This window comes from Hyla sarda, chromosome 12, assembly GCF_029499605.1.
Source record: "Hyla sarda isolate aHylSar1 chromosome 12, aHylSar1.hap1, whole genome shotgun sequence".
Lineage (NCBI taxonomy): Eukaryota > Metazoa > Chordata > Amphibia > Anura > Hylidae > Hyla > Hyla sarda.
The window spans coordinates 81,207,305-81,232,714 of NC_079200.1; the positions used below are offsets into that span (position 1 = coordinate 81,207,305).

At 45.6% G+C, this 25,410-nt stretch overlaps 1 protein-coding gene across 3 annotated transcripts in view; it reads right to left on the reverse strand.

Annotated features, from left to right (window-relative positions):
- PTPN1 (protein tyrosine phosphatase non-receptor type 1) overlaps positions 1-18,622 on the reverse strand; it is an 87,065-nt gene extending 68,443 nt beyond the window's left edge. For 2 of the 3 annotated variants that reach the window (XM_056548215.1, XM_056548214.1), the window contains exon 1: positions 17,984-18,140. In XM_056548215.1, the coding sequence (XP_056404190.1) occupies positions 17,984-18,046 (63 nt within the window). In that variant the 5' untranslated portion in view covers positions 18,047-18,140. Of the gene's footprint in view, positions 1-17,983; positions 18,141-18,603 lie in introns of those variants that run through there. The other variant, XM_056548217.1, reaches the window with a different exon arrangement.
- Between the last annotated feature and the right edge of the window lie 6,788 nt (positions 18,623-25,410).

A 25,410-nucleotide genomic window follows, 5' to 3' on the forward strand; every position in this document is an offset into this window, starting at 1 on the left:
ACTTTCAGGAGCTGAGCGCAGGACATAGCTGGGACCCATCTCTAATGCCAGACATCACTGATCATGGTGATGCCCGGCTTTAACCCCTTAGATATCGCAATCAAATTTGATTGTAACGTCTTAAATGCAAGTAAAAATGTCCTGACAGCTCTGTGAAAGTAAAAACACCTAAACTTCCAAATTCAGGACCCGGGGAAGTGTCTACTTCCCTCCCTCACAAGTGTCTAGAAAAAGTGCATGTGGTAGATGCTTTTCCCACCACAGCAGAGCTGCGCAAAATTCATCATCCTGCTGCACCTTCTTGATCAATAAGATGCACGCTAGACAAACCCACCACCCAAATAAATGTGGGAAAATATCTCTACCATAGACATTCTTTGATAAATGTGCGCCTATATGTATATTTGTATAACATAATACAAAATATGTATATTTTCGTGTAAAAAAAATGCAGCTCTTGCCTGTGTCTGTGCAGAGACAGGAAGTGTGTCACAGAGCCCTGCTTGTCCGCCCACACTTCCTGTATTTTGTCTCTTCCCAGAAACACAGCTGTAGGAACAAGACAGGATTTTTTTCACCCAAAAATATAACATTTTTTAACTAACGTATATTGCAAATAAATATATATGTATTTATAATTTTATTAACTATATTTTATCTAAATTATATAAAACATTTTTGCAAGCAATGTTCTTGGTATTGCTGCACTGCACAATTGTCCAAACTATTTAATTATTACATTTCTGATACAGCTCTGATCATATTGGTGGAGATTTATCAAAACCTGCTTAGAGGAAGAGTGGCGCAGTTGCCCATAGCAACCAATCAGATAGCTTCTTTCATTTTTCACAGGCCTCTTTAAAAATGAAAGAAGCGATCTGATTGGTTGCTATGGGCAACTGCACCACTCTTCCTCTGCACAGGATTTGATAAATCTCCCCCATTGTCAATGCAAAAATACTCCAAAAGCCAATTTTGCTTATTTTTGGACATATCAGGGGAGATTTATCAAAACCTGCCCAGATGAAAAGTTGCTCAGTTGCCCATAGCAACAAATCAGATCGCTTTCATTTTTAACAAGGCATCTGCAAAATGAAAAAAGAAATCTAATTGGTTGTTATGGGCAACTTTTCCTCTGGACAGGTTTTGATAAATCTCCCCATCACACCCCAGAAAAAATTGCTTAACCCCTTCAGGACCAAGCCCATTTTGGCCTTAAGGACCGGAGCGTTTTTTGCACATCTGACCACTGTCACTTTAAACATTAATAACTCTGGAATGCTTTTAGTTATCATTCTGATTCTTAGTTTTTTCGTGACATATTCTACTTTAACATAGTGGTACATTTTTGTCGATACTTGCATCCTTTCTTGGTGAAAAATCCTTAAATTTGATGAAAAATTTGTAAATTTTGCATTTTTCTAACTTTGAAGCAGAAGCTTGTAAGGAAAATGGATATTGCTAATAATTTTTTTTTTGGTTCACATATACAATATGTCTACTTTATGTTTGCATCATAAAATTTACGTGTTTTTACTTTTGGAAGACACCAGAGGGCTTCAAAGTTCAGCAGCAATTTTCCGATTTTTCACAAAATTTTCAAACTCGATATTTTTCAGGGACCAGTTCAGGTTTGAAGTGGATTTGAAGGGTCTTCATATTAGAAATACCCCATAAATGACCCCATTATAAAAACTACACCCACCAAAGTATTCAAAATGACATTCAGTCAGTGTTTTAACCCTTTAGGTGTTTCACAGGAATAGCAGCAAAGTGAAGGAGAAAATTCACAATCTTCATTTTTTACACTCATGTTCTTGTAGACCCAATTTTAGAATTTTTACAAGGGGTAAAAGGAGAAAATTTTTACTTGTATTTGTATCCCAATTTCTCTCGAGTAAGCACATACCTCATATGTCTATGTAAAGTGTTCGGCGGGCGCAGGAGAGGGCTCAGAATGGAAGGAGCGACAAGGGGATTTTGGAGAGTACGTTTTTCTGAAATGGTTTTTGGGGGGCATGTTGCATTTAGGAAGCCCCTATGGTGCCAGAACAGCAAAAAAAATAACCCACATGGCATACCATTTTGGAAACTAGACCCCCTCTGGGAATGTCACATGGGATAAAGTGAGCCTTAATACCCCACAGGTGTTTCACGACTTTTGCAAATGTAAAAAAACAAAAATAATAATTTTTACCTAAAATGCTTGTTTTACCAAAAATGTTACATTTTAAAAAGGGTAATAGCAGAAAATACCCCTAAAAATTTTAAGCCCAATTTCTCCCGATTCAGAAAACATGCCACATGGGGGTGAAAAGTGCTCTGCTGGCGCACTACAGGTCTCAGAAGAGAAGGAGTCATATTTGGCTTTTTGAAAGCAAATTTTGCTCTGGGGGCATGCCGCATTTAGGAAGCCCCTATGGTGCCAGGACAGCAAAAAAAAAAAAAAAACACATGGCATACCATTTTGGAAACTAGACCCCTCGGGGAACGTAACAAGGGGTTAAGTGAGCCTTTATACCCCACAGGTGTTTCACGACTTTTGCATATGTAAAAAAAATAATAATTTTTACCTAAAATGCTTGTTTTCCCAAAAATTTTACATTTTTAAAAAGGGTAAAAGCAGAAAATACCCCCCAAAATTAGTAACGCAATTTCTCCCGAGTACAGCAATACCCCATATGTGACCCTAAACTGTTGCCTTGAAATACGACAGGGCTCCAAAGTGAGAGCGCCATGCGCATTTGAGGGACTTGCATAGGGGTGGACATTGGGAATCACTGGCGTAGAATTCCCCTAACAGGGTGCCTCCAGCTGTTGCAAAACTCCCAGCATGACTGGACAGTCAACGGCTGTCCGACAATACTGGGAGTTGTTGTTTTGCAACAGCTGGAGGCTCCGTTTTGGAAACAGCGGCGTACCAGACGCTTTCATTTTTATTGGGGAGGGGAGGGGGGCTGTGTAGGGGTATGTGTATATGTAGTGTTTTTTACTTTTTATTTTATTTTTTGTTAGTGTAGTGTTTTTAGGGTAGTCGCACGGGCGGGGGGGTTCACAGTAGTTTCTCGCTGGCAGTTTGAGCTGTGGCCGAAAATTTGCCGCAGCTCAAACTTGCAGCCAGATACTTGCTGTAAACCTCCGCCCATGTGAGTGTACCCTGTACATTCACATTGGGGGGGGGAAACATCCAGCTGTTGCAAAACTACAACTCCCAGCATGCGCTGACAGACTGTACATGCTGAGAGTTTTAGTTTTGCAACAGCTGTAGGCACACTAGTTATGTATCACTGAGTTTGTGACCTAACTCAGTGTTTCACAACCAGTGTGACCCCAGCTGTTGCAAAACTACAACTCCCAGCATGTACGGTGCATGGTGTACATTGACTGCTGAGAGTTGGAGTTTGCAACAGCTGGAGGCACACCGGTCGTGAAACACTGAGTTAGGTAAAAAAAAAAAAAACTGAGTTTCACAACCAGTGTGCCTTCAGCTGTTGCAAAACTACAACTCTCAGCAGTCACCGACAGTCAACAGGCATGCTGGGAGTTGTAGTTATGCAACCAGCAGATGCACCACTACAACTCCCAGCATGCACTTTAGCTGTTTGTGCAAGCTGGGAGTTGGAGTTATACAACAGCTGAAGGTACACTTTTCCATAGAAAAAATGTGCCTCCAGCTGTTGCAAAACCATAAGTCCCAGCATGCCCATAAGGGAATGCTGGGAGTTGTGGTGGTCTGCCTCCTGCTGTTGCATAACTACAGCTCCCAGCATGCCCTTTTTGCATGCTGGGAGCTGTTGCTAAGCAACAGCAGTAGGCTGTCACTCACCTCCTGCTGCTGCCGGCACACAAGTCAGTCCCTCGTCGTCGCCGCTGCTCCTGGGGCCCAGATCCCAACATTGACGCTGGGTATCGGGGTCCCCAGCACCCGGGGTGCATGTCCCGCACCCACTCACGTTTTCCGGAAGAGGGGCGGAGCGGGTTGCGGGAGTGAAACCCGCAGCAGGCGCCCTGATTGGTCGGCCGGTAATCCGGCCGACGAATCAGGGCGATCGTGAGGTGGCACCAGTGCCACCTCACCCCTGCTGGCTATGGCTGTTCGGGGCCGTCAGAGACGGCCCCGATCAGCCAGTAATTCCGGGTCACTGGAGACCCGATTGACCCGGAATCGCCGCAGATCGCTGGACTAAATTGTCCAGCGATCTGCGTCCATCGCCGACATGGGGGGGCATAATGACCCCCCTGGGTGATATGCCGGGATGCCTGCTGAACGATTTCAGCAGGCATCCGGCTCCGGTCCCCAACCGGCTAGCGGTGGGGACAGGAATTCCCACGGGCGTATGGATACGCCCTCGGTCCTTAAGGACTCGGAATGCAGGGCGTATCCATACGCCCTATGTCCTGAAGAGGTTAAAAGGGGTACTCTGGTGAAAAACTTTTTTTTAAATCAACTGGTGCCAGAAAGTTATACAGATTTGTAAATTACTTCTATTAAAAAATCTTAATCCTTCCTGTACTTATTAGCTGCTGAATACTACAGTGGAAATTCTTTTCCGATTGAAACACAGAGCTGTCTGCTGACATCATGAGCACAGTGCTCTCTGCTGACATCTCTGTCCATTTTAGGAACTGTCCAAGGTAAAAGGAAATCCCCATAGCAAACATATGCTGCTCTGGACAGTTCATAAAATGGACAGAGATGGCAGCAGAGAGCACTGTGCTCATGATTTCAGCAGACAGTTCTGTGTTTCAAAAAGAAAATAATTTCCACTGTAGTATTCAGCAGCTAATAAGTACAGGAAGGATTAAGATTTTTTAATAGAAGTAATTTACAAATCTGTTTAACTTTCTGGCACCAGTTGATTTAAAAAAATTAAAATAAAAAGCTTTTCACCGGAGTACCCCTTTAATGAGTGACCAAAAAGTCAATGTTACGCAAAAATTATATCAGAAAAATCGTGCTGATCGTTTAACTAAAATATTTCTGCCTCCGAACACTTTTTGTTGGCTCCTAGAATCAAAACAAGCCCTGAGTTGCCACATATAGGAGCTGCATCAGACAAGAGCAGTGTTCACCCTACTGCACAAAAAGCGATGGCCAATATCTGCCATTGATTACTGGCATCAATGAACTCAACTTGGCAATAACTCAGCTCAAGATCCATAACACCAGTCAGAGGAGACCTCAATGGAAGAGGCCGTAACTCAGCCAAGAAAACTCACTGTCACCAACACAGCCATTAAAGAAAATCAATGTCACAAAGAACAGCAAAAAGCACTAGCGCTGGACATGACAGTCAACGAGCGATCATCAGAATGGAGACATTAAGCTGCTGATCAGGAGTAGGGGTTGTACTGACACTGCACTAGCAGCACCCAATACATCTAATCTGTCACATGTAAGTGCCACCTGATGGTTTGCCTGAATGAAAACATTACTGAAAACTGGGCTCATATGTTGCCCTTTTCTAATACACCTGACAACACTTGGGGCAGTTTATGTGATATGCACACAGTATAAAGCAAATATCTCCAACATGTGGGTATCCAGTAATATTACAAATCCCAGCATGCCTTCACCACTTGTCACTGAAGAATAAATGGATACTAGATAAAGGGTTAATACCAGTAATGATATGTGAGGTAGTCAGTGATGATCCCCCATGACCTGTGCCTAGTACAATCGATCAGGGTAGACTAATAGAGTATACGATAGTAAAATACCATACAGGGTGACAAGGCAACACTGCCATTGACCGCTAACCTGCATTTGCATTCACTGACACACAGCAAGAAGCCAACACCACCTACCTCCTCACATGCACTTACACCCAAAGACACACAGCGACCAGACAACACTATCGCTCAGCTGTGAACTGCTTTCATCCAAGGACGCACAACAAAGAGGCTACACTGCTGCTGACCTCTGACCTGCACTCACATCCAATTACTACACACAGCAGCTAACCAACAATACTGCTGACCTCTGACCCCCACTCACATCCAATTACTACACACAGCAACAAATTAACAATACTGCTGACCTCTGACCCGCACTCACATCAACCAACACAGTAGAGAGGCAACTCTGCCACTGACTTCCACCCTGCACTCCAATGACAGACAGTGACTAGCCAACACTGACACTGACCTTGTACGTGCAACACATCCAATGACACACAGTGACAAGCCAACACTGACACTGACCTTGTACCTGCGCCACATCCAATGACACACAGTGACAAGCCAACACTGACACTGACCTTGTACCTGCGCCACATCCAATGACACACAGTGACAAGCCAACACTGACACTGACCTTGCCCATGCAACACATCCAATGACACACAGTGACAAGCCAACACTACTACTGGCCTCTGACTGCACATACATCCAATGACACACAGTGACAATCCAACACTGACCTTGCCCCTGCAACACATCCAATGACAGATAGTGACTAGCCAACACTGACACTGACCTTGCCCCTGCAACACATCCAATGACACACAGTGACAAGCCAACACTACTACTGGCCTCTGACTGCACACACATCCAATGACACACAGTGACAAGCCAACACTACTACTGGCCTCTGACTGCACATACATCCAATGACACAGTGACAAGCCAACACTACTACTGGCCTCTGACTGCACATACATCCAATGACACACAGTGACAAGCCAACACTACTACTGGCCTCTGACTGCACATACATCCAATGACACACAGTGACAAGCCAACACTACTACTGGCCTCTGACTGCACATACATCCAATGACACACAGTGACAAGCCAACACTACTACTGGCCTCTGACTGCACATACATCCAATGACACACAGTGACAATCCAACACTGACCTTGCCCCTGCAACACATCCAATGACAGATAGTGACTAGCCAACACTGACACTGACCTTGCCCCTGCAACACATCCAATGACACACAGTGACAAGCCAACACTACTACTGGCCTCTGACTGCACACACATCCAATGACACACAGTGACAAGCCAACACTACTACTGGCCTCTGACTGCACATACATCCAATGACACAGTGATAAGCCAACACTACTACTGGCCTCTGACTGCACATACATCCAATGACACACAGTGACAAGCCAACACTACTACTGGCCTCTGACTGCACCACATCCAATGACACAGTGACAAGCCAACACTACTACTGGCCTCTGACTGCACATACTTCCAATGACACAGTGACAAGCCAACACTACTACTGGCCTCTGACTGCACATACATCCAATGACACAGTGACAAGCCAACACTACTACTGGCCTCTGACTGCACATACATCCAATGACACACAGTGACAAGCCAACACTACTACTGGCCTCTGACTGCACATACATCCAATGACACACAGTGACAAGCCAACACTACTACTGGCCTCTGACTGCACATACATCCAATGACACACAGTGACAAGCCAACACTACTACTGGCCTCTGACTGCACATACATCCAATGACACAAAGTGACAAGCCAACACTACTACTGGCCTCTGTGTGTCATTGGATGTATGTGCAGTCAGAGGCCAGTAGTAGTGTTGGCTTGTCACTGTGTGTCATTGGATGTATGTGCAGTCAGAGGCCAGTAGTAGTGTTGGCTTGTCACTATGCGTCATTGGATGTATGTGCAGTCAGAGGCCAGTAGTAGTGTTGGCTTGTCACTGTGTGTCATTGGATGTATGTGCAGTCAGTGACAAGCCAACACTACTACTGGCCTCTGACTGCACATACATCCAATGACACACAGTGACAAGCCAACACTACTACTGGCCTCTGACTGCACATACATCCAATGACACACAGTGACAAGCCAACACTACTACTGGCCTCTGACTGCACATACATCCAATGACACACAGTGACAAGCCAACACTACTACTGGCCTCTGACTGCACATACATCCAATGACACACAGTGACAAGCCAACACTACTACTGGCCTCTGACTGCACATACATCCAATGACACACAGTGACAAGCCATCACTACTACTGGCCTCTGACTGCACATACATCCAATGACACACAGTGACAAGCCAACACTACTACTGGCCTCTGACTGCACATACATCCAATGACACACAGTGACAAGCCAACACTACTACTGGCCTCTGACTGCACATACATCCAATGACACACAGTGACAAGCCAACACTACTACTGGCCTCTGACTGCACATACATCCAATGACACACAGTGACAAGCCAACACTAACACTGACCTTGCCCCTGCAACACCTCCAATGACAGATAGTGACTAGCCAACACTGACACTGACCTTGCCCCTGCAACACATCCAATGACACACAGTGACAAGCCAACACTACTACTGGCCTCTGACTGCACATACATCCAATGACACACAGTGACAAGCCAACACTACTACTGGCCTCTGACTGCACCACATCCAATGACACAGTGACAAGCCAACACTACTACTGGCCCCTGACTACACATACTTCCAATGACAAAGTGACAAGCCAACACTACTACTGGCCTCTGACTGCACATACATCCAATGACACAGTGATAAGCCAACACTACTACTGGCCTCTGACTGCACATACATCCAATGACACACAGTGACAAGCCAACACTACTACTGGCCTCTGACTGCACATACATCCAATGACACACAGTGACAAGCCAACACTACTACTGGCCTCTGACTGCACATACATCCAATGACACAGTGACAAGCCAACACTACTACTGGCCTCTGACTGCACATACATCCAATGACACACAGTGACAAGCCAACACTACTACTGGCCTCTGACTGCACATACATCCAATGACACACAGTGACAATCCAACACTGACCTTGCCCCTGCAACACATCCAATGACAGATAGTGACTAGCCAACACTGACACTGACCTTGCCCCTGCAACACATCCAATGACACACAGTGACAAGCCAACACTACTACTGGCCTCTGACTGCACATACATCCAATGACACACAGTGACAAGCCAACACTACTACTGGCCTCTGACTGCACACACATCCAATGACACACAGTGACAAGCCAACACTACTACTGGCCTCTGACTGCACATACATCCAATGACACAGTGATAAGCCAACACTACTACTGGCCTCTGACTGCACATACATCCAATGACACACAGTGACAAGCCAACACTACTACTGGCCTCTGACTGCACCACATCCAATGACACAGTGACAAGCCAACACTACTACTGGCCTCTGACTGCACATACATCCAATGACACAGTGACAAGCCAACACTACTACTGGCCTCTGACTGCACATACATCCAATGACACAGTGACAAGCCAACACTACTACTGGCCTCTGACTGCACATACATCCAATGACACACAGTGACAAGCCAACACTACTACTGGCCTCTGACTGCACATACATCCAATGACACACAGTGACAAGCCAACACTACTACTGGCCTCTGACTGCACATACATCCAATGACACACAGTGACAAGCCAACACTACTACTGGCCTCTGACTGCACATACATCCAATGACACAAAGTGACAAGCCAACACTACTACTGGCCTCTGTGTGTCATTGGATGTATGTGCAGTCAGAGGCCAGTAGTAGTGTTGGCTTGTCACTGTGTGTCATTGGATGTATGTGCAGTCAGAGGCCAGTAGTAGTGTTGGCTTGTCACTATGCGTCATTGGATGTATGTGCAGTCAGAGGCCAGTAGTAGTGTTGGCTTGTCACTGTGTGTCATTGGATGTATGTGCAGTCAGTGACAAGCCAACACTACTACTGGCCTCTGACTGCACATACATCCAATGACACACAGTGACAAGCCAACACTACTACTGGCCTCTGACTGCACATACATCCAATGACACACAGTGACAAGCCAACACTACTACTGGCCTCTGACTGCACATACATCCAATGACACACAGTGACAAGCCAACACTACTACTGGCCTCTGACTGCACATACATCCAATGACACACAGTGACAAGCCAACACTACTACTGGCCTCTGACTGCACATACATCCAATGACACACAGTGACAAGCCATCACTACTACTGGCCTCTGACTGCACATACATCCAATGACACACAGTGACAAGCCAACACTACTACTGGCCTCTGACTGCACATACATCCAATGACACACAGTGACAAGCCAACACTACTACTGGCCTCTGACTGCACATACATCCAATGACACACAGTGACAAGCCAACACTACTACTGGCCTCTGACTGCACATACATCCAATGACACACAGTGACAAGCCAACACTAACACTGACCTTGCCCCTGCAACACCTCCAATGACAGATAGTGACTAGCCAACACTGACACTGACCTTGCCCCTGCAACACATCCAATGACACACAGTGACAAGCCAACACTACTACTGGCCTCTGACTGCACATACATCCAATGACACACAGTGACAAGCCAACACTACTACTGGCCTCTGACTGCACCACATCCAATGACACAGTGACAAGCCAACACTACTACTGGCCCCTGACTACACATACTTCCAATGACAAAGTGACAAGCCAACACTACTACTGGCCTCTGACTGCACATACATCCAATGACACAGTGATAAGCCAACACTACTACTGGCCTCTGACTGCACATACATCCAATGACACACAGTGACAAGCCAACACTACTACTGGCCTCTGACTGCACATACATCCAATGACACAGTGACAAGCCAACACTACTACTGGCCTCTGACTGCACATACATTCGATGACACAGTGACAAGCCAACACTACTACTGGCCTCTGACTGCACATACATCCAATGACACACAGTGACAAGCCAACACTACTACTGGCCTCTGACTGCACATACATCCAATGACACACAGTGACAAGCCAACACTACTACTGGCCTCTGACTGCACATACATCCAATGACACACAGTGACAAGCCAACACTACTACTGGCCTCTGACTGCACATACTTCCAATGACACACAGTGACAAGCCAACACTACTACTGACCTCTGACTGCACATACATCCAATGACACACAGTGACAAGCCAACACTACTACTGACCTCTGACTGCACATACATCCAATGACACACAGTGACAAGCCAACACTACTACTGGCCTCTGACTGCACATACATCCAATGACACAGTGACAAGCCAACACTACTACTGGCCTCTGACTGCACATACATCCAATGACACAGTGACAAGCCAACACTACTACTGGCCTCTGACTGCACATACATCCAATGACACACAGTGACAAGCCAACACTATTACTGGCCTCTGACTGCACATACATCCAATGACACAGTGACAAGCCAACACTACTACTGGCCTCTGACTGCACATACATCCAATGACACACAGTGACAAGCCAACACTACTACTGGCCTCTGACTGCACATACATCCAATGACACAGTGACAAGCCAACACTACTACTGGCCTCTGACTGCACATACATCCAATGACACACAGTGACAAGCCAACACTACTACTGGCCTCTGACTGCACATACATCCAATGGCACAGTGACAAGCCAACACTACTACTGGCCTCTGACTGCACATACATTCGATGACACAGTGACAAGCCAACACTACTACTGGCCTCTGACTGCACATACATCCAATGACACACAGTGACAAGCCAACACTACTACTGGCCTCTGACTGCACATACATCCAATGACACAGATCGACAGCACAGAACGACCATTACTACAGCTACACAGTACAAAGATGGCAGCAAATCCAATATAAAACCCCCTACAACAATTATAGCAATAATATCGTTACATGTGATGTAATAATATCATTAGAGATGAGCAAAGTTACAGCGATTCGATTCGTCATGAACTTCTCGGCTCGGCAGTTGCTTACTATTATAATCAACCTACAACACTCAAACCCCATAAATATATGAAGAAAGAATAACATTTTATTGATTACAAATATATATATATATATATATATATATATATATATATATATATATAAAGAACAGCAAAATGACTCCCACCCCATAAAAAACATGCATCACAAAGACAGATTTAAAAACAAGCAGTGGGGGAACACCCTATATGTATTGAAAGCAAAAGAAAATGACCCACAATCTAATGTAGAGTCCTTGCAGACCAATATGGAGAGTGGCAGCAATCCAACTTGTGTGTTAGGGTATGTTCACACTACGGATTGTGAATGGAATCTCCGCCTGCAGATTTCCGCGAGCGGAGATTCCATTCTTGCAGCCGCCGCCGAAATACTTAGGCGGTAGGACCGCGCAGCACTGCGCCATCACCATTGACGGCTATGCAGTGTTCATGGACTTCCGCGCATAGAATGAACGTGTTCTTTCTTTGCGCGGAACAATTTCAGCAGCGGAATTGTCCACCGCTGAAATTCTGCAGTGTAAACGGGTCTCACGGAGACCCATTCACACTGATTATGTTCTCAGCGCTTAATTCCGTTCGCAAAATTCAATGGGAATTACGTAGTGTGAACATACCCTTAGGCTGCGTTCAAACAGCCATCTAGACCCGTCCTGTTGTTCTCCCATGCAAGATAAAAAAACGGACTTTAACGGATGCAAACGGATGTTATCTGTTTGGATACGTTTTTGTTCAGTTAATAAACCAAAAAAAAAAAAACAAATTTTTTTTTTGTTCTGAGCATGCTGAAATTGAAAACGGATGAAAAAACGGATGCAAACAGATGACATTAAAGGCTCATCCATTTTCCATAGACTTCAATGTTAAATTTACTGTATCCGTTTTTTTCTTCCATTTTTTGGACGGAAGAAAAAATACTGCACGTGCCGTTTTTTCTGCCAAAAAAAAATAAAAAATACAGAAATGAGTGGAGACGGGTGCAAACGGATTGCAAAAAAATTCCATTGACATGAATAGGATTTTTTTTAAACCGTTTTGAATCCGTTTACAGCCTGCAAAAAAGGAAACAAAACGGGGATTTAAAAAAAAATGGGGACAGACGGCCATGTGAACATACCCATATGTTGCACACACCCGTCTGGAGAGATAGTATTAAGTATATACACTAAAGCCTAAGGGGGCACAATACCTATATGAGTAGATATACCACAGCAATTACAAATAGGGTCACTTATATGATAATACCAATCACAGAGGGTAGCGTGGATTACTCCGTTGTTCCCCCACCTCACATCCCAACGCGTTTTCGCTCCGCTTCGCCCAGGAGTGATGAGGAGGGGGGACACCTGGAGGACCCGCAAACTCTTTCCTAGGACTGTATCCACCTTTTCCAGCCCACCAGAGCACCTGAAAGCTGAACTAATTTACGCAGGATAAGTCATCAACTGCCGAGCCGAGAAGTTCGTGACGAATCGAATTTACTGTAAGTTCGCTCATCTCTAAATATCATAACACACTTGGTATTACCGATAACAGCAACTATGAAGACAAGAGGTGACCTGAAGTCTGAGGTAGAGAGGAAAGAAAATAGGACTAGTGACTGTACAGTTTTTTGAGGAATTTTTCATCCATTTTTTCGCTGAATTTAATGGTAAAATGCTGCACCATTCACATTTTTTTTTTTAAATACGTAAAAAAAAGTGCATAGTACTTATTTAGGATGTAAAATGGCTTTTTTTTGTGCAAAAACATTTTTCACTTTTTTACTCACTTTTGGCTAGTAAACACTTCAAAATGGCAGAGAAATAAATCAAAACATGATTAGCAAAAAATTTTTTTTGCATGAAAATGCTCTGAAAAGCAAAAAAAAAAAAAAAAGAGCATTTAAATGTGGCACACTTTGTGGCCTTTAATGGCCTATCCTCATTATAGGTGTCCAAGACTCACGGCTATTGGCTGGCTGTGCATGCTGGGATTTGTAGTTCTGCAACAGCTGTAGGGTCACTGGATGGAGACGACTGTTCTAAAGCATTTGATAATCTGCGACCTACCGGGTTACGCTACAGCCAGATATCTATATCTATCATTATTACAGGATATTGGGGGAGATTTATCAAAACTGTCCAGAGGAAAAGTTGTCCAGTTGCCCGTAGCAACCAATCAGATCACCGCTTCTTTCATTTTTAACAAGAACTCTGCAAAATGAAAGAAGCAATCTGATTGGTTGCTATGGGCAACTTGGCAAATTTTCCTCTGCACAGGTTTTGATAAATCTTCTCCATTGTCATGTGTGATATAAAACATTATTACAGTGTGAAGCAAACATATAATGCTATTACAGAACATGACGGGCGCATAATATAATAACGTTACTAACGGCACAATATCATTTTCTTATTAACGTGCACCGCCAGTTAGTGCTGGGCGCTATGAACAAAAATGTATATCACGGTATTTTTCTAAATTGCGGCGGTTTCACGGTATTTAACGGTATTTCGGGGTGTCCTCAGTATAGTGTCAGGTGGTTGGGGGTCCTCACGATGGTACCAGGGGTCTCGGTCAGGCCGCCCGGTAACTCTCCTCCATGTCTCCGCAGTTCTGCTCGAGTTTCCCGCGCCCGCCCAGAAGTCATGTGCCCGCCAGGAGTTGTAGTCCCCCTCCCAGCTCCTCACAGTCAGTTCAGTGTGGCTAAGACTACACTTCCCAGAGACGCTGTGCGGCCGGACGTTTCTCTACGCCATCACGCATTGGAGTTGGTTGCTATGGAAACGGTATTGCGGTATGTGAAAAATTCATATCGTAAAAAAAAAAAAAACACACACACAAACACACACACACACCGGTATTCGGTAGGAACCAGTATACCGCCCAGCACTACCACCAGTGAATGTTATTACAGTACAGTAACTAAAACAGAAGGAAAGCAATTAGAGATGAGCGAACTTACAATAAATTCGATTCGTCACGAACTTCTCGGCTCGGCAGTTGATGACTTATCCTGCCGAGCCGAGAAGTTTGTGACGAATCGAATTTACTGTAAGTTCGCTCATCTCTAAAAGCAATCTGTAGTGTAAAACCGTTGATAAAATATAAAAGGAAAGAGCAGTAAAACTGGTGCTCACCAACCGTGGTTGTACTAGCCACATACAACAATGGTAAAAGCGATAAAACATGTGAGACCCTGACACAATAGACAGCAATCCAACAAACACCTCCAGTAAATCGTCAGGATCAAGCAAGGCGCTGGGACTCTTCCAAGATGAAAAGGATTTAATACCCACAACGCAATGCGTTTCGCGGTATTCCGCTTCATCAGGCATCAATGCCTGATGAAGCGGAATACCGCGAAATGCGTTGCATTATGGGTATTAAAGGGGTACTCCACTGGAAAACATTTTGTTTTTTAATAAACTGGTGCCAGAAAGTTAGACAGATTTGCAAATTACTTCTATTAAAATATCTTAACCCTTCCAGTACTTATCAGCTGCTGTATAATTCACAGGAAGTTCCCTTCTTTTTGAATTTCATTTCTGTCTGACCACAGTGCTCTCTGCTGACACCTCTGTCCATTTTAGGAACTGTCCAGAGCAGGAGCAAATCCCCATAGAAAACCTATCCTGCTCTGGACAGTACCTGACATGGACAGAGGTGTCAGCAGAGAGCACTGTGGTCAGACAGAACGGAAATTCAAAAAGAAAAGAACTTCCTTTGGATCATACAGAAGCTAAGTACTAGAAGGATTAAGATTTAATAGAAGTAATTTACAAAATTTATATAACTTTTTAACACCAGTTGATTAGAAAAAAATTGTTTTCCACTGGAGTACCCCTTTAAATCCTTTTAATCTTGGAAGAGTCCCAGCGCCTTGCTTGATCCTGACGATTTACTGGAGGTGTTTGTTGGATTACAGTACGGAGACAGCGCATCATAAGAACATTATTATTACAGGATACAGCGTGAGAACATTATTATTGTATGTGACAATTAGAGATGAATGAACTTACAGTAAATTCGATTTGTCACGAACTTCTCGGCTCGGCAGTTGATATCTTATCCTGCATAAATTAGTTCAGCCTTCCGGTGCTCCGGTGGGCTGGAAAAGGTGGGTACATTCCTAGGAAAGAGTCTCCTAGGACTGTATCCACCTTTTCCAGCCCACGGGAACACCGGAAAGCTGAACTAATTTATGCAGGATAAGTCATCAACTGCCGAGCCGAGAAGTTCGCGACGAATCAAATTTACTGTAAGTTCGCTCATCTCTAGTGACAATGAGTAATGTTATTACAGAGAACTGGAAGTGATTTTATTACAGTATGGTGACAGTGCGTCAATGTTATAGAACAGTGGTCTCCACCCTGCGGACCTCCAGATGTTGCAAAACTACAACTCCCAGCATGCCCGGACAGCCTACGGCTGTCCGGGCATGCTGGGAGTTGTAGTTTTGCAACATCTTGAGGTCCGCAGGGTGGAGACCACTGTTACAGAATATTGAAAGTGTGAAAACATTACAGTACGGTGACAGCGTGTGATAATGTCGCTACAGAAAAAAATGGCGTGTGAAAACATTACAGTATGGTGACTGTGATATAGTAATGTTATTACAAAATACTGAGTATAAAGACTAGAGATGAGCGAACTTACAGTAAATTCTATTCGTCACAAACTTCTCGGCTCGGCAGTTGATGACTTTTCCTGCATAAATTAGTTCAGCTTTCAGGTGCTCCCGTGGGCTGGAAAAGGTGGATACAGTCCTAGGAGACTCTTTCCTAGGAATGTACCCACCTTTTCCAGCCCACCAGAGCACCGGAAAGCTGAACTAATTTACGCAGGATAAGTCATCAACTGCCGAGCCGAGAAGTTCGTGACGAATCGAATTTACTGTAAGTTCGCTCATCTCTAATGAAGACATAACAGTAAGGCTACAGTGTGTGACATCATCAGAGAACACAGCATAGGTGAGTATTATAATAATTATATCAGACTTTACCGTACAGTGATAGCCTGTAACATTATGACGTTCTTGGCATGTATTGGCGGTATAAAGACATTACTACCATACATTTCCAGAGCGTTATACAATAATGTTTTATATACTGTACACTAGAAATGTAAACGTTACAGATATAATTGAGGACGGTGTGTAATATGATACCATTACTGTATTAGGTTCACATGTGCGTATTTTGCTGCAGATTTTCTGCTGATGATTTTTTTTTACCCAATGACTTTAATAAGAAAATCATCAGCAGAAAATCTGCAGCAAAGTGTTCACATGTGAACGTACCCCTAGAGATCAGCATGTGGTATAATATTTTTGCTGAAAGTCAGAAGTAATGGAAAAGGTTATTGCAGTATGATGTCGTTTTATACAATTCGTTCAGTACGACAAGACATCATTACGGAACACTGTGTTTTATACTGATCTAGTGCATTATCAGTGTGTGACATCCTACTATTATTATGGTGCAGCAGGGTGACATTCTAATGGCACAGTGGGTGACACTACTACAGTACAATGGGTGATGTTATTACAATACAGTGGGTGACACTACTACAGTACAATGGGTGATGTTATTACAATACAGTGGGTGACACTACTACAGTACAATGGGTGATGTTATTACAATACAGTGGGTGACACTACTACAGTACAATGGGTGATGTTATTACAATACAGTGGGTGACACTACTACAGTACACTGGGTGATGTTATAACAATACAGTGGGTGACACTACTACAGTACACTGGGTGATGTTATTACAATACAGTGGGTGACACTACTACAGTACACTGGGTGATGTTATTACAATACAGTGGGTGAATTATTATGGGACATCAGGCGATGTTAATCATATGAATTACATTTTCCATAGTGATGTCTATGTAGCAGAGGTGGCTGTGTACAGGGCTCATATACACCTATAGGATACGACCTGGGGGGATGAGAGCTGCAGATCATATGGCCGCCGGCTGATTGGCAGCTATCAGTCATTAACCCCTTGCCGTCAGTGAAGGAATGTATACCATACCGGGAGCAAAGGGGGGCGTCATATGACCGGCCTGACCTCGGACCCCCTCACCTGATATATGGAGTTCCAGCTGTTGTTCCTGTCCGCCTCCCGGAACTCCCGCTCCATGTCCATGTCTGGCCGCTGTGTGTCTGCTCCGGCCGCCGCCAGACACCAATGCACGCAGCCGGAAGCGCTCACTCCCACCTCCCGGCCACTGCAACGTCACTTCCGCCCCCGGCGCAACCAACCAGAGCAAAGCGTTGAGGGGAGTTATGTACCCGGATGTGGCGGTGGCCTGATAGGGAACGATGTTTCTGATGGGTGACTGTTCATACAGAACATTCTACTCGAAATCGCGCCTAACGTGCGAGATAAGTGTACTGAATATACCTCACATATGTGCGTGTGCTGAGGAGGAGTATGTACCTCTCATATATGTAAATATACTTAGGAGGAGAATATACCATATATATATATTGAGAAGGGGGCTATACCTCATATATGTGTGGTGTATTGCATACCGTACCTTGTGTAGTGGTCCCCAAAGTCAGAGTTCCTACTTTCAGGTAGGGTCCCCCAGGCGGGACAGCCCCTAGTCGCCTCCTTCTATTCTAATTCTATAGTGTCTATCTGTATATATTTAATAATGTGTATATCTAATATAATGTAATGTATATTAGTCTACTTACCTTGTTGGTGTCGCAGGACCATCGGTCATGTGACTGTGTTTATTCCTCTATGGTATGTTGGAGGTCCTTGGGTCACATGTTACCCATAACTCTGTGTAAAGATGATTGACAGAAGTATTGGACCAATTAGCTCTAGTCCAGCCCCTGCCCATATAAGGGAGCTGTAGCCAATGATCGCTCTCTTGGGTTGCTGCTCTCATGGATGCCGGACTACCAGGACGGATCTGCGCAACTTTCAATGACAAGCCAGGCCAGAAGCCTGCTGGCCTCAGCACAAAACTAAAACGTGAGTCCTAAACTAAATCCCCGCGAAAGTTAGCGTGACTACTGCACCGAAACTAAATCCCTTAAATCCAGTGAACCAGCGCATATCAGTATACGGACTCTAAACTACTTAAGGTCCCAACCACTGTCAATCTCTAAGAGACTTTGCCTTATAGAAGACTGTTCCAGTTATGAAGCTTGCATAAAATCTTCAGTAAAGGTTCCGATTGTTTTCAGCAAACTCTCCGGTTGTGGACATTCAATTATTTAATACCTCTCTATCGCTCTTGGGAAGGGTGGCGGTAGGACAATCATTACAGAGGAGCCTACACCCTGGCATCACGAATAGCAAGGGTTAACAAGCACCCTTTAGTAACCGCACAGCTACACTCTCCGTACCCTACTCCCCCAGGCTATCACAGACATTTAGCACAAATATCCATTCTATTGCTTAACGACTCGCAACAGCTGGAACCCCCCTGTTACAGTACCAATGTTACAGCGCGCGCACCGAAAAGACTCTGAATAGTGGGGAACATCTATTATATTAGCTTGCTATTAATGTTTTATAATGTACCTGCTGTATATCTACAATAATTATCTGGAGCCTGCGCAAGGGCCCTGTGCTTGACTTGAGTATTTATTAAATAAAATGCAATGTATTACATAGAATAACTGAATATTTCATTGCACTGGATCTAACCATCTGTAAATAAGTTCCAGTACTTATCAGCTGCTGTATGTTCCAGAGGAAGCTGAGTTGTTCTTTTCAGTCTGACCACAGTGCTCTCTACTGACACCTCTGTCCATGTCAGGAACCTTCCAGAGCAAGAGCAAATCCCCATAGCAAACCTCTCCTACTCTGAACAGTTCCTGACATGGACAGAGGTGTCAGCAGAGAGCACTGTGCTCAGACAGAAAAGAACAACTCAACTTCCTCTGGGAACATACAGCAGCTAAGTACTGGATGGATTAAGAATTTTTTAATAGAAGTAATTTACAAATCTATTTAACTTTCATGGCTGGCTCCCGTAATATGAAGTGCGCTCAGAAGCTGAGCGTGCTTCGTATCTGCAGAGTCCCGGGTGCTATCAGCAACCGGGACCCGCGGCTAATACAGAACATTGCCGGTCGGGCTGATGTCTGGTATTAACCCTTTAGACGGCAAGATCAAAGTTGATTGTGGCGTCTAAAATGGGAGAATACACTGCCACTTTAGCTCAGCGGAGCTGTTCGGGGCCGTGGCGTCCCGAACAGCTGAGAGGACAGCGGGAGGTGCCTGACCATGCTCCACGCTTTCCGATCAGCATTTGATTGCTCCAAGCCTGAGATCCAGGCTTGAGCAATCGAGCACAGATTACACTGACCAATGCTATGCTATGGCATATCATTGTTCAGTGTATGCAATCAAAGGATTGCAAGTAATAGTCCCTTATGGGGCTAAAAAAAAAAGTGTAAAAATAGTAACAACATTTTAAGTGAATAAATGTGATTTAGTGGTACAAAAAATAAGCCCCCATATGAGTCTGTAGGTGCAAAATTGAAAGCGTTATGATTTTTAGAAGGTGATCAGGAAAAAATGAAAGTGCAAAAAATGGAAAAACCCGTGGTCCTTAACCCCTTCCAGCAAATGGATGTTTATGAACGTCCATTTTGTCTGTCACTTAAGGCAAATTAACGTTCATAAACGTCCAATACATTTTCTATCACCGTTGGCATGGTGATAGAAACGTCATCGCAGCTGTTCTGAACAGCTGACCGATGGCACTATGCAGCTGGGGACCAATCAGAACGTTCCCCTGCTGCTGATCGTTGTCATTAGTCAGTCAGTTAGTGACTGACTAATGACAAGGACTTGCAGGGTTCTGGGCTGATCGAGTCTCTGGTGACCCGATAGCCCAGGAAATTGGGATGATCGGAGCTGTCAGAGACAGCCCCGATCATCCCTGAGGCATAGGAGCGAGGTGGTAGCTGCCACCTCGCTCCTATCCCCTGCCATTGGTCCTTAGCACAAACTGACCAATGGCAGGAGGGGGCGGGGGGTTAAAGTTGTAATCCCCGCTCTGCCCACCCCTGGATGTCTGGGCAGAGCGGGGGAAAGATTGCTGCAGGTGTCGGGACCGGCGATCACAGCAGGACCGACGGCGGCGGGACCGGCGGATGCAGCAGTAAACATCAGCGGTAAGTAATCTTCACTGCTGCGTTCCAGGAGTTGCCAAACTACAACTCTCAGCAAGCCCAGACAACTGAAGGGCATGCTGGAACTTGTAGTTATGCAACAGCTGGAGGCACACTAGTTGCAAAACACTGAGAGTTTGTTACTTAACTCAGTGTTTCCCAACCAGTGTGCCTCCAGTTGTTGTAAAACTACAACTCCCAGCATGCCCGGACAGCCGAAGGACATGTTGGGAGTTGTAGTTTTGCAACATCTGGAGGGCCACAGTTTGGACACCACTGTGCAGTGGTGTCCAAACTGTAGCCCTCCTGATGTTGCAAAATTTCAACACCAAGCATGCCCAGACTGTCCAGGCATGCTGGGAGTTGTAGTTCTGCCACATCTGAGAGCCAGATATTACAGAACTACAACTCCCAGCATGCCTGGACTGTCTGGGCATGCTGGGAGTTGTACTTTTGCAACGTCTGGAAGGCCACAGTTTGGATACCACTGTGCACAAACTGTAGCCCTTCCAAATGTTGCAAAACTACAACTCCCGACATGTCCTTTGGCTGTCCAGGCATGCTGGGAGTTGTAGTTTTACAACAACTGGAGGCACACTGGATGGGAAACACTGAGTTAAGTAACAAACTCTCAGTGTGTTGCAACTAGTGTGCCTCCAGCTGTTGCATAACTACAAGTTCCAGCATGCCCCTCAGTTGTCACTGCATGCTGAGAGTTGTAGTTTTTGCAACGGCTGAAGGAACACTGGTTGCGAAGTTTGTTACCTAACTCAGTGATTCGCAACCAGTGTGCCTCCAGCTGTGGCAAACTACAACTCCCAGCAAGCACTGATAGACCATACATGCCGGGAGTTGTAGTTTTGCAAAAGCTGGTGGCACACTGGTTGCGAAACACTGAGTTAAGTAACAAACTCTGTGTTTTGCAACCAGTGTGCCTCCAGCTGTTGCATAACTACATACCCCAGCATGCACGGACAGCCAATGGGCATACTGGTAGGGGTAGTTTTGCAACAGCTGGAGTTTTGCCCCCCCTCCCCCCATGTGAATGTACAGGGTACAGCGAGTTTCTTGCTACAAGTTTGAGATGCAACAAATTTTCCGATGCAGCTCAAACTCGCCGTGAACCCTTACACAAAATAAAGGGTAAAACACTACATATACACAGTCCCCCCCCCCCCCCCCCCCCCCCCCAGATAAAAAAAAAAAATGTTTCTCGTATGACATTGTTTCCAAAACGGAGCCTCCAGCTGTTGCTAAACAACTCCCAGTATTGCCGAACAGCCATTGACTTTCCAGGCATGCTGGAAGTTTTGCAACAGCTGGAGGCACCCTGTTTGGGAGACACTGCTGTAGGGTATTTTTGGTATCGGAGACAAGTGTAATTCTTGCATTCGGGTCCGTCCCTATGCAAATCCCTTATTTTGGCCTCAAATGCGTATGGAGCTCTATCACTTCGGAGCCCTGTAGTATTTCAAGGCAACAGTTTAGGGCCACATATGGGGTATTTCCGTACTCAGGAGAAATTGCCTAACAAACTTTGGGGGGGCTTTTTCTCCTTTTACTCCTTATGAAAAGGTAAAGTTGGGGTCTACACCAGCCTGTTAGTGTAAAAAAAAAAATTTTTTTTTACACTAACATGCTGGTGTTGCCCCATACTTTTCATTTTCACAAAAGGTAAAAGGAAAAAAAGACCCCCAAAATTTGTAACGCAATTTCTCCTGAGTACGGAAATACCCCATATGTGGACGTAAAATGCTCTGCGGGCGCACAACAAGGCCCAGGAGTGAGAGCACCATCAACATTTGAGGTGATTTGTACAGGGGTGACTGATTGTTACAGCCGTTCTGACATAAACACAAAAAAAAGAAAAACATCCACATGTGACCCCATTTTGGAAACTACACCCCTCTTGGAACTTAAAAAGGGGTACAGTGAGCCTTAACACCCCACAGGTGTTTGATGAATTTTCGTTAAAGTTGGACGTGAAAATGAAAATTTTGCATTTTTTCACTAAATGCTGGTGTTATCCCAAATTTTGCATTTTCACAAGGGGTAATAGGAAAAAAGTTTGTAACACCATTTATTTTGAGTAAGGAAATACCTCATGTGTGGATGTAATGTACTCTGCTGGCGAACTACAGGGCTCAGAACAGCAGGAGCGCCATTGGTCTTTTGGAGAGAGAATGTGTCTGGAATTTAAGGCCATGTGTGTTTACAAAGCCCCCATGGTGCCAGAACAATGCCCCCCCCCCCACATGTGACCCCATTTTGGAAACTACACCCCTGAAGGAATTTAATAAGGGGTGCAGTGAGCATTTACACCCCAAAGGTGTCTGACAGATTTTTTGAACAGTCGTCCGTAAAAATGAAAAATGTAATTTTTCATTTGCACAGCCCACTGTACCAAAGATCTATCAAAGGCCAGTGGGGTATAAATGCTCACTGCACCCCTTACTATATTCCGTGAGGGTTGTAGTTTCCGAAATATGTTCACATGTAGGGGGTCCACTGTTCTGGCACCACGGGGGGCTTTGTAAACGCACATGACCCTCGACCTCCTGTTACGCCGAGCGCTCCGGGTCCCCGCTCCTCCCCGGAGCGCTCGCTTCTCTCTCGCTACCGCAGCGCTCCGGGCAGCTCTACTGACCCGGTGCGCTGCGATACCGTCTCCAGCCGGGATGCGATTCGCGATGCGGGTAGCGCCCGCTCGCGATGCGCATCCCGGCTCCCGTACCTGACTCGCTCTCCGTCTGTCCTGTCCCGGCGCGCGCGGCCCCGCTCCCTAGGGCGCGCGCGCGCCGGGTCTCTGCGATTTAAAGGGCCACTGCGCCGCTGATTGGCGCAGTGGTTCCAATTAGTGTGTTCACCTGTGCACTCCCTATTTATACCTCACTTCCCCTTCACTCCCTCGCCGGATCTTGTTGCCATTGTGCCAGTGAAAGCGTTTCCTTGTGTGTTCCTAGCCTGTGTTCCAGACCTCCTGCCGTTGCCCCCGACTACGATCCTTGCTGCCTGCCCCGACCTTCTGCTACGTCCGACCTTGCTTCTGTCTACTCCCTTGTACCGCGCCTATCTTCAGCAGTCAGAGAGGTTGAGCCGTTGCTAGTGGATACGACCTGGTCACTACCGCCGCAGCAAGACCATCCCGCTTTGCGGCGGGCTCTGGTGAAAACCAGTAGTGACTTAGAACCGATCCACTAGCACGGTCCACGCCAATCCCTCTCTGGCACAGAGGATCCACTACCTGCCAGCCGGCATCGTGACAGTAGATCCGGCCATGGATCCCGCTGAAGTTCCTCTGCCAGTTGTCGCCGACCTCACCACGGTGGTCGCCCAGCAGTCACAACAGATAGCGCAACAAGGCCAACAGCTGTCTCAACTGACCGTGATGCTACAGCAGCTACTACCACAGCTTCAGCAATCATCTCCTCCGCCAGCTCCTGCACCTCCTCCGCAGCGAGTGGCCGCTTCTGGTCTACGACTATCCTTGCCGGATAAATTTGATGGGGACTCTAAATTCTGCCGTGGCTTTCTTTCCCAATGTTCCCTGCACTTGGAGATGATGTCGGACCAGTTTCCTACTGAAAGGTCTAAGGTGGCTTTCGTAGTCAGCCTTCTGTCTGGAAAAGCTCTGTCATGGGCCACACCGCTCTGGGACCGCAATGACCCCGTCACTGCCTCTATACACTCCTTCTTCTCGGAAATTCGAAGTGTCTTTGAGGAACCTGCCCGAGCCTCTTCTGCTGAGACTGCCCTGTTGAACCTGGTCCAGGGTAATTCTTCCGTTGGCGAGTACGCCGTACAATTCCGTACTCTTGCTTCAGAATTATCCTGGAATAATGAGGCCCTCTGCGCGACCTTTAAAAAAGGCCTATCCAGCAACATTAAAGATGTTCTGGCCGCACGAGAAATCCCTGCTAACCTACATGAACTCATCCATCTTGCCACTCGCATTGACATGCGTTTTTCCGAAAGGCGTCAGGAGCTCCGCCAGGATATGGACTTTGTTCGCACAAGGCATTTTTTCTCCCCGGCTCCTCTCTCCTCTGGTCCCCTGCAATCCGTTCCTGTGCCTCCCGCCGTGGAGGCTATGCAGGTCGACCGGTCTCGCCTGACACCTCAAGAGAGGACACGACGCCGCATGGAGAATCTCTGCCTGTACTGTGCCAGTACCGAACACTTCCTGAAGGATTGTCCTATCCGTCCTCCCCGCCTGGAAAGACGTACGCTGACTCCGCACAAAGGTGAGACAGTCCTTGATGTCTACTCTGCTTCTCCACGTCTTACTGTGCCTGTGCGGATATCTGCCTCTGCCTTCTCCTTCTCTACTATGGCCTTCTTGGATTCCGGATCTGCAGGAAATTT